This window comes from Mus caroli, unplaced genomic scaffold, assembly GCF_978045245.1.
Source record: "Mus caroli unplaced genomic scaffold, Mus_caroli_1 scaffold_9, whole genome shotgun sequence".
NCBI lineage: Eukaryota > Metazoa > Chordata > Mammalia > Rodentia > Muridae > Mus > Mus caroli.
In genome coordinates this window covers 2,565,001-2,581,601 of record NW_028227264.1, presented here as the reverse complement: position 1 = coordinate 2,581,601, position 16,601 = coordinate 2,565,001, and the positions used below count along the sequence as shown (strand labels likewise).

Sequence of the window (16,601 nt, the reverse complement as noted above, 5' to 3'; positions counted from 1 at the left end):
TCTGAAAACTTAGAAAATGCAGTAATACAAGTGGTGTGTATTCAAGACAGAAATGATCTTCTGTCTCCAAGTGGACTACACCACGTCCACCCTGTATGCTGCCATGATTGGTAAGATGCAAGGTGGAGAGGCAGAAGGAAGAAGCCTGTCTACCCCCACTGCGTCCCCTTTGGAAGGGTGTGCAAGAGCATGCAGTTCCCCCGGCCTGGTCATCTCCTTCCTGCTTTGACTAGATCTCAATGGGAAGGTGGGTAGCTTGGGAACTGTATTCATTCAAACCTAGTGCATACAAGTGATGGAAAATCTGTGGCACAGGATTCACTAAAGGAGGTGTGCACTGTGTTAAATTTACTTAGTGGAATTAAAACCCAATAACCTCATTAGCTTCAATTGTTCTTTTGAAAAGCCACAGGACTGTCCATCAATCAGTTGGAGGAATGCAGAAGCTAGACACTTTTTTATGTTCTGCCATTTTCTTAATGTTAATAAGATGTGCATGAAACATAAAGTCTAAAACCTCACCATGATATTTAAATGCCTTGTATAAAAAGCATTGACTTCAATGATTGCTTAAATCAAGTTCTTTTGAAAAGAACTGTTTTTCTGTACTTCTGATTTCACTGGCTGTTCATCAAAAGCCTACAAACTGTTAATGCTGGAGCTAATAACAGTCCTTCTCTCTCTGCCCTCTCCCTCTCTCCCCTCCTCCCTCCCTTCCATCCTCCCTCCTTCCTCTTTCATTCTGGCATATAACCAATACCACTGTGTCTTTCCTTCCCTTGTAGGAACTGTTAGCTTCTCAAGAGAGCTGTAAGAAATCCTTGACACTCATAGAGAAGGGCAGCCACAGTGTTCAGAAGATGGTGACCTTGAGCCAGGCACTAAAGCACTGGGATCACACGAAACTGCAGAAGCAAATAGCAGATGTCCATCATGCATTCCAGGTAAGTCTTTCTCCCTGCTTTAGGCATTTCATCCTGGAAAACAGAGAAGGAGGACAGATAAAGTACTCATGACTCAAGCAACTCCCTCTCTAATACTTGAAACCCATTACTTCCTTTCTAATGTTAATATTCAAAACAGTTAATGATCCTTCTAATGAGATATCTCCCCTTCAAGTCCTTTCCAAACAAATAATAATATTAATAATTAGTGGTGATATAATACCACCTGACCAAACAAAGCCTCAATACTTAGAAAGCAGCTTCCTATTATGCCTTATGCATACATATAATTCATATAGTTATATGTTATATAATAGATTATGTATTTATAATTATATAATTATCATATATAGTTATATATAATAATTTTATATATTGTTATTTATATCATGTAATACATGATATATTTATTATATACATTATATTATTATATCTTATATATTATAATATACATTTATATTTTATAGTCTATATTTATATAATATATAAGATATAATATAATGTATATAATAAATATAAATATATTATATATTACATGAATATAATAATAGAAATAATATAAATATAATATACAAAATATAATTATTATATATAACAATATAAATATATAATATACTATATAATATACTTATAATTATGTTGTAATTATACTATAATTGTTGTATATATAATAACATATTATTTAAATATTATGTGTAATATATAATAATATATAATTATTATGTATATAATATAGATAATCATATACTAATATAATATATTCTAAATAATACAAGTACTTTCATAACATTTCTGATGGATGTATTATTAAAAGTCATCCAGAGATGATTTAGTTTAGAGTATGCAGAATGATGTGCCTAGGTTAAGTGCAACCCCTACCTCATTAATGAATGAAACTCAGAGCTTTCTGCTTCGAGCTTCTGGATTGAATTCCAGGGTACCAAGAAGTGATTCTATTTTTTGCATTAAGAGCATGATCAAGAAAACTGGAGACTGGAAGAAGCACGTGGAAGCCAACAGCCGTTTGATGAAGAAATTTGAGGAGTCTCGGGCCGAGTTGGAGAAGGTGCTTAGGGTTGCTCAGGAGGGCCTAGAGGAGAAGGGGGACCCTGAAGAACTCCTTCGGAGACACACGGTGAGTCTGCTTCATATGGTACAACTGATCCATGTGTGTGGACAACCTATCTTAGGAAAATAAAAAGAAGATTCTGACCTAAAGTAGGAAAGTTGGCGGAGCCAGAAAGGCATGAACTTTAAGGGCATCAGACCCTAGAAACAGCAGCAAAACAATTTTCAAGAGAAACATCCTGGTTGGGTTATTTGAGACCACCCTTAAGTTTCTGGGGATAGCAGAGAATACAGATGATTTAGGTTCTCAGACTGTAAGTCCATTATTTAGCTTGGAAAGATTTACACAGCTAAAGATTCCTGTCAATAGCTTACGCTGAGTGACTAATTCATGCTCATTTAATAAATCACCATGGCACATCATAACATGGTATAGGTACCATGTCACACACAGTCAGGTAAGATGGAGAGGCCATCTTCATGCTTGTCCTGCTTGTTCAGACTGTGAATGAATGCTCTAGAGTGATGGACAGTGTGCTAATAAGGTGCACTTTAAAACAGTTCCTGAGATTTCAGAGGTATTTGAATGTAACCCATACTGTCAAGGGGTGGAACACATAGTAGGGATACTGTTTTTTAGAGCCCTCCATAGTCTATGGTGACAAAGCATCTATCCAACTCATTTTATAATTGTGAGTGTTTTAGACCTCTGTGCTCTGAATCCTCTGGTTTCAAAATCTCTGTGCTCATGTATGGTTATATGTGTGTGGCTGAGACTGTTTGAGACTATGTGCATGTATACATATGTTGCTTCTGTCTCTTGTGCTGCTGTAAGAAAATATCAGATAGCTGGCTTTGAAGGGAGAAGGCCTTTTTTCTTGCAGTTCTGGAAGACTGTAGTCTGAGCTCAGCCTGCCCTGATAGGATTCCCATGAGGACTCATTCTGGCTTACAGATGACCACTTCCATGTTGTCATAGGTCAGAAAGAGGCTTTGCCTGTAATTTTATGAAGGTCCCACACTTGTGACTTCACCTAAATCTAATATGCCCGAGGCCCTAGCTCCAAATCCAGCCACGCTTAGGTTTATGGTTCTGACATTTAGCTCCATGGAGACACAGTTTCATCTGTAGCACATGTAATAGAATACATACCTGGGTAGTGCAGGATGATTCATAATGACAATCAAGACCTGACACGCGTTACACATAAGCAGGGGAGTTAAGGAGAACCCGTTCTGCAGTGCTTAATTTACCAAAGAAGATGCAAATCACTATCACTGTGGACTCAAGGTGGATTTTCAGATTAATTTAGGAACTTCAAAGGTTTTTTTTCTTTCTTAAAATGTAGAAAGTGAGCTGTCAGACGTGATGACTTCTAACTTACAACCATAGATGGTTGGTTATAGTTTGTTTCCCAAAGACGGATAAAGTTACTAAGGCTCGAATGAAGGCAGCTGCAAGGTACTAGGCTCACTGAGACATCTTCTGATGAGGTTACTCTGAACAGCATCCTGACAGTGCTTCCTCTCTGTGTGATAGGAATTCTTCAGCCAGCTGGACCAGAGGGTCCTCAATGCTTTCCTAAAAGCCTGTGATGAGCTAACTGACATCCTCCCAGAGCAGGAGCAGCAAGGCCTACAGGAGGCTGTCCGAAAGCTACACAAACAGTGGAAGGTGAGTGTGGAATTGTGGGAACACAAGAAATCTGCGTCCTGGAATTTGTTCTGTAGTTAAGAGTGCTGGACATAAGAAAGGACAAGTTTAGAACATGTTGGCATCTCAACAGAGCACATGCCTAGCCAGAAGACCCATTGTTGTTTTCTGGATCTTTCTGTGGGTACAGGATCTTCAGGGAGAAGCGCCTTATCATTTGCTCCATCTGAAAATCGCTGTGGAGAAAGACAGATTCTCAGCTGTTGTGGAAGAGTGCAAAGCTGAGCTGGAGCAAGAGACCAAGCTGGCTCCTCAAGAAGGCAGCGAGAAGATCATAAAGGAACACAGGGTATGTGCCACACTATATAAAGTGTATAACTCCATAAAGATATTTAAAGATACAATGGTCTGAGGAACATGATTGCATTATGTCTGTTCTCTCTATGAATCTGACTTTGGTTTTTCTGTGAGAATATAGACATGTTTCAACCCTTATCACCAAGGTAGTGAAACTGTTTATCATGTCTTAGGTTTTCTTCAGTGACAAGGGTCCTCACCATCTCTGTGAGAAGAGACTACAGCTCATAGAGGAACTGTGTGGGAAACTCCCAGTCCGGGACCCAGTAAGGGACACATCTGGAGCCTGTCACACAGCTCTCAAAGAGCTCAAAGCTTCCATTGACAACACTTACATGATGCTCGTGGATGACCCAGATAAGTGGAAGGACTATACCAGCAGGTACTGGGGCATCTCCAGAGAAGGCTCCAGGCTGTCTTAATCCTTTCCATCAGAGATTATTATAAAACAGGGGATGGCGTACATCTTGTTTCAGGCAATAAGAAAATCAGATTGCTTTAATCTTAACTGTGCTTTGCTTTTCTATAAATGTACTTCATTTCTAAAAATCTATCTATCTATCTATCTATCTATCTATCTATCTATCTATCTATCTATCTATATATCTATCTATCTATCTATCTATCTATCTATCTATCTATCTATCTATCTATCTATCTATCCATCCATCCATCCATCCATCCATCCATCCATCCATCCATCCATCTATCTATCTATCTATCTATCTATCTATCTATCTATCTATCTATCTATCTGTCTAACAAATTGTTTTTAAAATGGGTTTCCATCCAAAGCAGGGTCTGTATTTCATTTCAAAATAACCTATCTTTCCTTGAGGTCAAACAATCCCATTGTTCTTCTTGTGCTGGCCTCTGTTGGTTAATGCCACTCTAGTGAGACATATGAAGCCAGACCTCGATGGCTCCTTCCCTCTCAAGCCCTAAGACATATCCTTGTCCTCAGCTACGCTCCCTTATCGACTTTAGATATTACCACACTTGCCTTGGGCTTCATGTTAAAGTTCCCAGAAAAGGCCATCTATGTGGTTGTCATTTGTTCTACTCCCATGGATTCAAAATAGAAAATGTATCTCACCGTCACAAGACTTCGCCCCTTTCCTAATAAAATGCTTGTGTGGTTTCAGGTTTTCTGAGTTCTCCTCTTGGGTGTCTGCAAAGAAGGCATGGTTGAAGAAAATCAAGGATGAGCCCATTAACATTGGCAACCACGATGAGGTTAAGCATGTGGTAGATGTAAGTTCTGAGCTGGTCGTTGCTAGAGGAAAATTTCCAATAACTAAATATTTGTAGTGTAACTGACTACTTTGGTTGGTTGGTTGATTAGTTTGTTCACACACACACTGATTCTATAAAAAAATAGGCTTCTATATTTCTTTAAAGACAATATCTGTTTATATTAATGTGGTGAAGTGTAGGTTTTTCCCTTCTATAAAGCTGCTGATAGCTTTGAGATTTAAGCCCTCTCAGTGATATCTCTAAAGCAGCTTTACTTCCTGGGAAAGGTTGGAGAAGGAAACAGCATGCATGATTGTATAGCAGCATAGACTTAAGAATTACCACAGGAAACTGGAATGCTGTGTGTTTCTACAATACAGTTTTATCTAGACAACTTGAGCACCCAGAGGTCGTAGGGAATTCCTTGATTATTCTGTTGTCAGGCTGGACTGGCTCAGTTCAGTTGCTTTAGAGGCCACAAACCCAGCCAAGGTAACAGAGCTCCAGATCTGAATATTGTGTTTATTTTGTGACTCACACACAGCAACCTTCTGTCTTATCAAGGCCTTGACCTGGCATACAGAGACTAGAGTATGAGTCTCCTCAGCATTTCTAATCCTTGAAAGTCACATGCCTACTATGAAAGAGCTTAGTCTTTCTGCCCCTGTCTTCTGGCATATAGTTGCCCAAGGTACTATTTGTGAACTCAATAACATTACTGAATACATACATAAAAATAGGCTTATGCACAAAACCCCCCAGCTTGATCATGATTTGTAACAACTCTTGGTTATTAAAAAGTGTCCTTTCATTCCAGGAGATCAGAAATGACATTACCAAGAAAGGAGAGAGTCTCAGCTGGCTGAAATCCAGGCTTAAGCATTTGATTGATATTTCTTCAGAGAATGAAGCCCAAAAGCGAGGAGATGAGCTGGCAGAATTATCAAGCTCTTTCAAGGCTCTTGTGGCATTACTGTCAGAGGTGTGTCATTTACAGTGATAAACAGCATCCTGGGGAAGAAGGCTGAAAAGCCATCTTTGTTTTGGTTGTAGCTTAGCAAGTAGTTTTATAAAGAAAGCATAGTTATTTATATGAAGAGCATTCAGAAAGATGGGCAGGATGCTTGATTTAAGGAAAATGCTACTGCCTGGGTAGTTCAAGTTAAAGAACTATGTCTAAAGTCCAAAGATGGTCAGCCAAATGATTTTTTTGGTCTTACTGAAAACATCATTATTTCATGGCCACTTAAGGACATATTCCAAAGTTTAGGGGAAATGGTTTGAGAAACCCAGTATAATGATGCATACCTATAATCCTAGCTGATGCAGGAGGGTAGGAAGTTCAAGGATAATCTGGTCTGAATATAACAAGTTCAAGACTAGCCTAAGTGACAGAGAGAGGTTTATGTGTGTGTGTGGGGGGGGGGGAGGCGCGGAAGTTAAAAGAAAGAGCTATGCTTAGACGTCAGAGAAACCCAGCAATGGAGCTAAAACTTTATATATAATCTTCCATATCATCTTAAGTTTTTTATTAAATGTCTCTAGGCCCCAATTTCCTTCCTTTTAAAGCAGAATTTAAAATACATCAATAAAGCAATAACAAAGACTAAATTCAGTACTTTAGGTTAAGAACTTGGAAGTGTATTGAGACAGATAAGTCTTCATTAGCTGCTAACCAGTAATAATAACTTGTTCTAAATTTAATATGCATCACAATGAGCTATATTCCATGATAGGATAAAGTATTTAAACTTCCTGTCTGTTAGGGCTGCTTCCACTCACTCAGTGTGCAAGGGGAAGGTTGAGCAGGCAAGAGGGAACAAGTCTAAAGCTCAAGGGTTTGTGAGAGGGAAGGTAGTACAGAACCATAGAGTGGTTTTGGAAGAACATTTTCAACAAATGTTCTATCATTTTCTTCACGATTTTTTTCTCCTCTGTTGGTTTTAAATAGTATGGGCTCAACACTTTGTATAAGGTCTTATCACTGCCAGGGATTTTATGAGACTATAATCAAAGAACCCCAAGATATGAAGTATAAAACAGATAATTTATTATCGTACTTTTGCTATCGAGACATGCACATTTTTCTGTTCTTAATTTTAGAACAGATTTTTTAATAGGGTGCAGAATACTGTCCAATGAAATGAATTTTCAGTTCCTCCAAGTGGCTGTGCTATTGAACTACAATCAAATAAGATTCAAAACTATACAAAAGCATAGGAATCATGAATCTGGCTTTAGCTGTCGGGACATAGTTTATATACACATTTAGAATATGTAATATATCATCACCTCAAATGCAGCAATTTCACTGAAGGCATAAATTGTGAAGTTATGAGTTCTGGAGATGGAATGTATATGCTGTGATAAACAGAGTGGCTTCATATATTTAAAGCTAAGACAATAGACTCCAAGTCTCTCACAAACACAAAATTTGCATGTGTGAAGTAACTGAAGGACTAATTAGCTTAATTAGAGACGTTATTTCTGGGAGCTAGAGCCTGGTGCAGCACTTAAGTGCACAGGCTGCTCTTGCCCAGGGCTGAGTTAGGTTCTGAGCACTCATGTGGCAGCATACAACATCTGTAACTCCAGCTCCAGGGAATCTAATGCCCCTTTCTGGCCTCTGTAAGCACAAGGTATGCATGCAATGCAGAAATACATTCAGGCAAAACACGTATTCACATAAGGTAAAAATGAATACATAAGACCTTTAAACCATTTCACAATGTGTTACTGTAAGGCATATCACTGCATAGCTTAGCTGTAGGCAAGGTGAATTTGTCACCTCTCCATGTAAACATATTCCACAAACTTTGCTAAATAGCTTGTGATTTACTCCTTTTCTTCTATAACAATTTAGGTTGAAAAGCTGCTAAGCAACTTCGGAGAATGCATTCAGTACAAGGAAATCATGAAAAGTTCCCTTGAGGGGTTGATATCAGGCCCCCAAGAAGGCAAGGAAGAGGCTGAGATGATCCTGGACTCGAAAAATCTGCTTGAGGCGCAGCAGTTGCTCCTGCATCACCAGGTAGAGACCTCTTTGTTCACCACATGCACAGTGTGGACAAGAGATAAAGAATAGGTTCTGAGGCAGGGGGATGAAGAAGGGGAAAGGAGAAGGAACTGGACTGATAGCTCAAAACACTTTGCAATTCTATGCTCTGCTTTCTCTGATAAACATTACATGTTTCTGAGCACCCTGGAAACAAATTCCTAGATGGTTTTTGCTCTTGCAAAAGGTTAAAACTAAAACCAAAGGAATTATATGTATGTATATATGTATGTATATATGTGTGTATGTAGATATGTATCTATATATGCATAAATGTATATATGTATTATGAATGTGTATATATGAATGTGTGTATATATGAATATATATAATTGTGTGTATATGTACATGTGTGTATGAATGTATAATAGGCATATATATGCAAATATGTATGTGCATATATAAATTTGTATGGATATTTGCACATATTTACAATCAGCCTATTTTTTGGTGATAGATTGAAAACAGGACCTTAATATTAAGCTCCAACTTTCCATTGAACTACAAACCTATCCCCAATAATAAATTATTTTAATTTAGTTGCTTTCTGGCAGTTTGGTGGTAGACATCAAAATATATGTGCAGATGGAATATATTACTTATATATAAGTATACTTATATATGTTATACTTTCATATAAGTATATATACACAACTATGTAAATTTGTAGATATAATAACTATGTATATCAGTAGATTAACTATTCAAATATATACCCCAAAAGAAAAATTCTTAATATTTGCATTTGTAAATCACAGATGATAAAATGGAGTGGAACTTTTTAAAGACAAAAAGCAATTATTTTAGGACTATCAAATTAGTTGTTTTACCAAAATATTTTTGAAGTGTTGCATATGTTCAATGTTCTCCAACTCCACACATAATTAAAATACTAAAGCCAAATTATTTACACCTTGACCATTCAGAGCATAAGCTAATGTTTAAGTAACAACCGTCTTTGACTGATTCATGGTTCCTGATATTAATGTTTTAACTGTTCAAGCCCACACCTATTAAGGCTTTGCCTTCTACACCTCTGATATTAACATGCTTATAGCCCTGCATAGCTACAAAGAGAATAAAGTTTATACGTCTGGTGATGTTGGTGCATGCCTTTAATCCCAGCACTCAGGAGCTAAGGCAGGTAGATCTCTATGAATTTGAGGCTAACCTGGTATACAGAGTGAGAGTTCAAAGGTAGCCAGGGCTACACAGAAAAACAAAACCAAACAAGTTTATATTCATCTATTGAACAACTGCTTCCAGCAAAAGACAAAGATGATCTCAGCAAAGAAGAGAGACCTCCAGCAGCAGATGGAGCAGGCACAGCAGGGTGGGCAGGCAGGCCCAGGTCAAGAGGAGCTGCGGAAGCTGGAGAGCACCCTCACAGGCCTGGAGCAGAGCAGGGAGAGGCAGGAACGTCGCATCCAGGTAGGGCTGGGCTGGCTGGCAGGAGCTGGCTCAGCGATGCTAAGACTGGATTGACTTGCTGTCTGCAGCAAGAGCCTGCATTCACCTCTGCTGCTGATGGTGATATTTCCTTAAGTCCTTTACCTGGATTGGTTTTAGCCATAGCAGAAGCTTCTGGACATCTCTAAATGTAAACAGCATAGTTTGCACATGTAGACACTATCTATCTCAGTTGCTTTTCTCATTGTAAACAGCATAGTTTGCACATGTAGACACTATCTCAGTTGCTTTTCTCATTGCTGTAACCAAATACCCAACAAGTGGTTCAAGGGTAGTAGGGCTACTTCTGTTCAAGGGAATACATTCCATTGTGGTGAAAGAGGTAGGGAAGCAAAAGCAGGGGCTCACTGGGACTGGCTCCCAAACCTAAGACCTAGCCCCTAGAGTCCCACTTCCTTCAGCAAGGCTCTATCCCCTAAAGTATCCACAACCTTCCAAGTCTGTCCCATCAGCTGTGGACCAAGTGTTAAACATATGAGCCAGTGGGAAACATTTCACCTTCGAATCACAGGGATGCTTAAGAAAGATTTGTAACTCATTCCTATCTCACAGGCAGTTCAATGATGGAACCCGGATGCGATGAACCAGGATTTTTCTGAATCCATGAACTTGCTCATATTGCTTCTCATGTCCAGGAGACCCAGCAGCCACACCTAAGCCACCCTGTGCTCTGGGGTACTGTTGACACATTGCCCTAAGCCACCCTGTGCTCTGGGGTACTGTTGACACACTGCCCTAAAAATGATTTTGGGTTTTTGCTACTTATTGCTGTTTCTTGACTCTACTCTTCCCTCTTGCTACCCCAACCTTCTTTGCCAATGATTGACAAGCTATTTCTCCCTGATCACTTAGTTACATGTTATCACTGCATCTGTAGGAGCACAAGACTTTATGTCTGCTGGGGAACTCAGGACTCGTCTGAAGGCCTAGCGGGAAGGAAATGCTGTCAAAGAGAACCAAGTTCATCTTTAATTGGCCTTGTTGTGTGATGTCACACAGGCTTAGGGAATGAATGAACGAGAAAGCCGCAGTGTATTAGGATTCAGTCTGGTCATTTGTAATGTGGCATGATGTGCGTTTACTTATTTCTAATTTAGGTCAGCTTGAGGAAATGGGAGCGGTTTGAGACAAACAAGGAAACGGTGGTCAGATATCTTTTCCAGACAGGTTCCAGCCACGAACGCTTCTTGAGCTTCAGCAGTTTGGAAAGCCTATCATCAGAGTTGGAGCAGACAAAGGTATGCAACTTATTATTATTATTACACATTTAATCAATTCTTACTATTTATTGACAACCCACTCTTCAGCACACTGTGGAACGAGGGTGTAAGAAGGACTTACACCTTAAGAACTAAGATTTTCATGACAGTGGGCAAGTGTCAGTTCCAAACAGAGGTGTGTATGAACTGTCAGGTCTCTGGAGGTACTGATGTTCAGGGGTCAGTCAAGTCAGAGCAGCTTAGAGGTGGAGGACAGACAGATGATCCAGGAAGGAGGAACGCCATCAGGAGTGAAAGAGCTAGATATGATGCTTCAGTACTGTAGTGTGAGGTAAAGAGACACAAACTTGGAAAGCTGGCCAATGGTTCTAACAATGAACGCTCAAATGTTACTCTCCAGGCAACATGGAGTTGGGTCATCAGAGAGTTCTTAAGAAGGCCACACAGCCAGAGCTGTGCCTCAGGGCAGCAAATGTCTAAGCAGATAAAGAAATCAGAAAGGATAAGAGTCTGGGCTGCTGGAAACAGAGTGCTTTCAGTGCCTTGCTATGTACTTACAGTCAGTGTCACATACATGTGGTATTGGCACTTCTGACCTCCTTTGGCCACCTTGCTCACTCTGCACTGTTCTTACATTACTATTCTACAAACAGCCCTTGGGTGGTTGTGCTGAGAGACATTGGCTTTTTCTGTGTGCTGGTAGGTGATATGTTCACATGACAAGATTAAGTTAGATTTCATAATAGACATGGCCCAGCATGGATGTGAATGTTCAGAGAGGCCAAAGGTGGCTTGGTTAAGGAAGAGCAGAGCCTGGTTTTAGCTATAGCTCTACCTGGTGAAAACCAGTGTTTTTCCTAATGGGTTCATGGATATTCATACATCATATTCTCTGGACTTGGTGATAGACACCATTCTATTTTTGTTTAATTTTGTTTATACTAACCCTTTCCTATTCTTTGAAGCACTTGCATTACAATTTCCTGTGGGTAGTTCATGTAAAACACTATATATACATAAATACATACACACATATATATATATATGTGTGTGTGTGTGTGTGTGTGTGTGTGTGTGTGTGTAGGCACAGCAACACTAATTGACACTTCTTATTGCATTTGTAAACTTTGAGGAATTAATAAAACTGAGATTTGTGGTCTTCAAAAATGGACCGGCAACACCTGGAGCTGACAGATAGTCATAAGTGAGATTCAGTGCTGTGATCTCAGTGAGCGTCATCCTTCAGATTGCTCTCCATCTCTGTGCCGTCAGGAAGCGCTGCCAAGCTTTATCTGAACCACACATGGCTTCTCTGCCACAATAGTGATGCTCATTTGACACGATTAAGTTTTCCAAATAGGAAGCTATGATTATTCTATGTTGAAGTTTTAACTTTTATGGTTATTATAATGACTTTCAAAATGGTCCTTGGGAGTACCGTCTTCTATGGTACTGCATATGGTACAGTCTTATATGGAGAGATGCTTTGAGGGGCAAGCTGACTTTTACCAATGTTTACATAGCAGTTCTGTGCTGACTATTTAAAGGGGGAAGCTGATGAACATTTAAGGCGCTTGTCAGATTTTCTTTCATGAGAAGAAATAAGACGTTAATTCTCTTCACTTGAGGCTATCACCAATGTTTATCTTTTCTAATTTAATATTCAACATGATTTACCTGACAAAATGCAAGTAGCATCTAGAACATAGCAGAGCAGAGCCTCATACAAATTAAAACTTTTGAATTAAAATAGATCAGAGTTGCTGAAAAGCAGCAGGTAAAATAAGCCAGGTTTTGTTTGTTTGTTTGTTTGGTTGGTTGGTTTTTGTTTTGTTTTTTTGTTTTTGTTTGTTTGTTTGTTTTTGGTCTGTCTGAAAGATGGAAAATTGATAAATGGTACCTGCTAGTGTAAGGCACTTCAAAATGAATCTGCTGGTGGGTGCCAAGTCCTCATCCAGGAAAATATGATGTGTACATTTCACTCTCATACAAAAGAGCCTGAAAAGTTATCCAACAAAGTGGGTGTCTTAGTCAGGGTTTCTATTCCTGCACAAACATCATGACCAAGAAGCAAGTTGGGGAGGAAAGGGTTTATTCGGCTTACACTTCCATGCTGCTGTTCATCACCAAAGGAAGTCAGGACTGAAACTCAGACAGGTCAGGGAGCAGGAGCTGATGCAGAGGCCATGGAGGGATGTTCTTTACTGGCTTGCCTCCCCTGGCTTGCTCAGCCTGCTCTCTTATAGAACCCAAGACTACCAGCCCAGGGATGGTCCCACCCACAAGGGGCCTTTCCCCCTTGATCACTAATTGAGAAAATGCCTTACAGTTGGGTCTCGTGGAGGCATTTCCTCAACTGAAGCTCCTTTCTCTGTGATAACTCCAGCTGTGTCAAGTTGACACAAAAATAGCCAGTACAATTGACCCCTTGTCAACTTGACACACAAACACATCACTAGTAAGCCTCAACCCTTACATTCTTACTCATCCCCAAGATCTAAATAACTTTAAAAGTCCCACAGTCTTTACATATTCTTAAAATTTCAATCTCTTTAAAATATACATATCTTTTAAAATCCAAATTCTTTTTACAATTAAAAGTCTCTTAACTGTGGGTTCCACTAAAACAGTTTCTTCCTTCAAGGGGGAAAATGTCAGGGCACAGTCACAATCAAAGCAAAACTCAATCTCCAACCGTCCAACGTCTGGGATCCAACTCACTATCTTCTGGGCTCCTCCAAGGGCTTGGGTCACTTCTCCAGCCATGCCCTTTGTAGCACACATGTCGTCCTCTAGGCTCCAGATGCCTATACTCCACTGCTGCTGCTGCTCTTGGTGGTCATCTCATGGTACTGGCATCTCCAAAACACTGCATGACCCCTTCAGTCCTGGGCCTTCAATTGCAACTGAGGCTGCATCTTCACCAATGGCCTTCCATGGCCTCTCATAGTGCCGAGCCTCAGCTCCTCTGCATGACCCCTTCATGCCTTCAAAACCAGTACCACCTGGGTGACCCTTACACATTACCAAGTCCCACTGCAGAAGGAGTACAACCTTGCCTATCTCTGGAACACAGCCTCTTTGTGCTTTCAGAAAACACTTCCCAGAAGATGTCACCTCAACGATGCTGGTCTCTTCTTAATCACCTCTAATTTCTTAGCTCCAGCTAACCAGCATCAATAGTCCCAGTAATGCAAAGTTTTTGCTTTAGTAGTTCTGGTATCTTGTTAATCACAGCTGATTCTTCAGCCCCAGCTAACCAGAACTACAAAATCTTCACAATCAAAACAGCAATGGCCCTGAAAAGTCTTTAATTTTCCCTCTGAAATTTCACAAACCAGACTTCCATCTTCTGCACTGTTCTCAACATTATCTTCCAAGCTCCTACACAACATCTGACAGAGCTCTTAATAACGAATGGATCTTCAAGCCCAAAGTTCCAAAGTCCTTCCACAGTCCTCCCCAAAACATGGTCAGGTTGTCACAGGAATACCCCACTCTGCTGGTACCAATTTGTCTTAGTCAGGGTTTCTATTCCTGCACAAACATCATGACCAAGAAGCAAGTTGGGGAGGAAAGGGTTTATTCGGCTTACACTTCCATGCTGCTGTTCATCACCAAAGGAAGTCAGGACTGGAACTCAGACAGGTCAGGGAGCAGGAGCTGATGCAGAGGCCATGGAGGGATGTTCTTTACTGGCTTGCCTCCCCTGGCTTGCTCAGCCTGCTCTCTTATAGAACCCAAGACTACCAGCCCAGGGATGGTCCCACCCACAAGGGGCCTTTCCCCCTTGATCACTAATTGAGAAAATGCCTTACAGTTGGGTCTCATGGAGGCATTTCCTCAACTGAAGCTCCTTTCTCTGTGATAACTCCAGCTGTGTCAAGTTGACACAAAAATAGCCAGTACAGTGGGCAAACAAGTGGTTCACAATTGTAGCACAGGCTTGACTCTTTCAAAATGAGGCTTTGCTAGGACTGAGGGTATGGCTCAGTTGGAAGAGTGTCCACCTAGCACACAGGAAGCCCTGGGCTGGGGTCCTCCACTGGTAAGCATAATACATAATAGTGTATGCCTAAAATCTCAGTGCTTAGGAGGTAGAGGCAGGGGGATCTGTTCAGTCTCAGATAGTGACCTGGTTGGCTTATATGAGCTTCTGTCTCCGTTGCAGAGCAGGAGTCCTGAGCTTCTTCCTATCATGTTGTGTGTGTATATACATAAAATAAGATTCTGCAGCATTAAGGACACACTATATTACTTCTCAGGGAACAGTAACTTCTTCCTACAGAGAAAAATATATAATAAAATCCCTAATGTGTTAGACAAACTATCCCCCTGTTAGGGAAACAAATGTATTAGTTGACCCAGAAATCTACTGTCCCTATGATTAAAGGACCAAGAACTGCTGGTTATTTTGTGAACTGGCTGGTAGAAAATAAACATATTCTGAGGATAAATTAATAACTATAAGAATCTTAGAACTCCGAATGATAAACCCAAATGAGGAAAGTGTGGAAAACCTATTTTACAAAACTAGTAGAAATGTTTTAATCGAACTACCTAAGTTAGCCTGCAGAATATGAGTCTGTCTTAGCATTAAGAGCAGTATATGGCCATCTCTTGGTCAATCTCTGTGGAATATGCTGTTGACTTCAGTGCACCACCCAAGAGTTTAAAATGCTTACCTAACAGTTCCACCATCTTTGTTTTGTTTTGTTGTTTTTCCCTAGGAGTTTTCTAAGAGGACGGAAAGTATTGCCACCCAGGCTGAGAACCTTGTCAAGGAAGCCGCAGAGTTGCCGCTGGGGCCCAGGAATAAGCCTGTGCTTCAGCGGCAGGCCAAGTCAATCAAGGAGCAGGTCAAAACCCTAGAAGACACGCTTGAAGAAGAGTATGTGCTTCACAACTTCTAAACGTTCCTCTCTGGGATAAAATCCCAATAGTGTCTCCTGTGTCTTCTATATTCCAGTCTTTGCAAAATCTCAAGGTGTCATCTTTATGTTTCAAGCTCTCTCAAGGAAGCAGCTCAACTTAAATGAAAAGTATCCTCAGTCCAAGAACTGGTATCAATAATAACAAAAATATACGAGGGACTTGGTGTTTGCATCTTGATATGGAATATTCATCACTAAGCCATATCTATTCATTTCTGTGGCCTTCACATAATACAGGGACAACCTAAAATCTAAGCCACAACTTTTTTTTTTTTTTACTATTTTATTATGTTGTCACCTGTTAGAAGTGGAGGTTTTCTGAGAGCATAGGTTCTAGGTCTAAGCACACACTATGTACAATATATGTCTCAGAGTCAAAGCTTGTATGTCCATAGTGCCTCTGTATTCAAACTACCATGGATTAATATAACCCTTCCAGAAATTACCTGCAAAACTCTACCTTGCTTTTAAACATGAAATATTTATCTGAAAAGAAGAAATAATCTCTTCTGTCCCTGGTAAATCCTTCTATAGAGTTTAAAGATGACAAGCTTTTGATATCATTGTCAATATTTCTTAAAATGTTACTGCTAACGTTTTTATGTAGCAACACATTGAATACTAGTCTATGACTCTCAAGAAACAGGACTGTACTTGCAAGAG

General features: G+C 39.9%; 1 protein-coding gene across 16 annotated transcripts in view; it reads left to right on the top strand.

The window, feature by feature from the left end:
- Syne1 (spectrin repeat containing nuclear envelope protein 1) overlaps window positions 1-16,601 on the top strand; it is a 504,890-nt gene that overhangs the window by 187,479 nt on the left and 300,810 nt on the right. For 15 of the 16 annotated variants that reach the window (XM_085842609.1, XM_085842616.1, XM_085842617.1 and 12 more), the window contains 11 exons: window positions 786-944; window positions 1,915-2,079; window positions 3,553-3,687; window positions 3,857-4,015; window positions 4,197-4,405; window positions 5,169-5,277; window positions 6,077-6,241; window positions 8,123-8,290; window positions 9,581-9,745; window positions 10,882-11,022; window positions 15,735-15,895. In XM_085842609.1, coding sequence (XP_085698735.1) covers window positions 786-944; window positions 1,915-2,079; window positions 3,553-3,687; window positions 3,857-4,015; window positions 4,197-4,405; window positions 5,169-5,277; window positions 6,077-6,241; window positions 8,123-8,290; window positions 9,581-9,745; window positions 10,882-11,022; window positions 15,735-15,895 — 1,736 coding nt within the window. Of the gene's footprint in view, window positions 1-785; window positions 945-1,914; window positions 2,080-3,552; window positions 3,688-3,856; window positions 4,016-4,196; window positions 4,406-5,168; window positions 5,278-6,076; window positions 6,242-8,122; window positions 8,291-9,580; window positions 9,746-10,881; window positions 11,023-15,734 lie in introns of all 16 variants that reach the window. The other variant, XM_085842621.1, reaches the window with a different exon arrangement.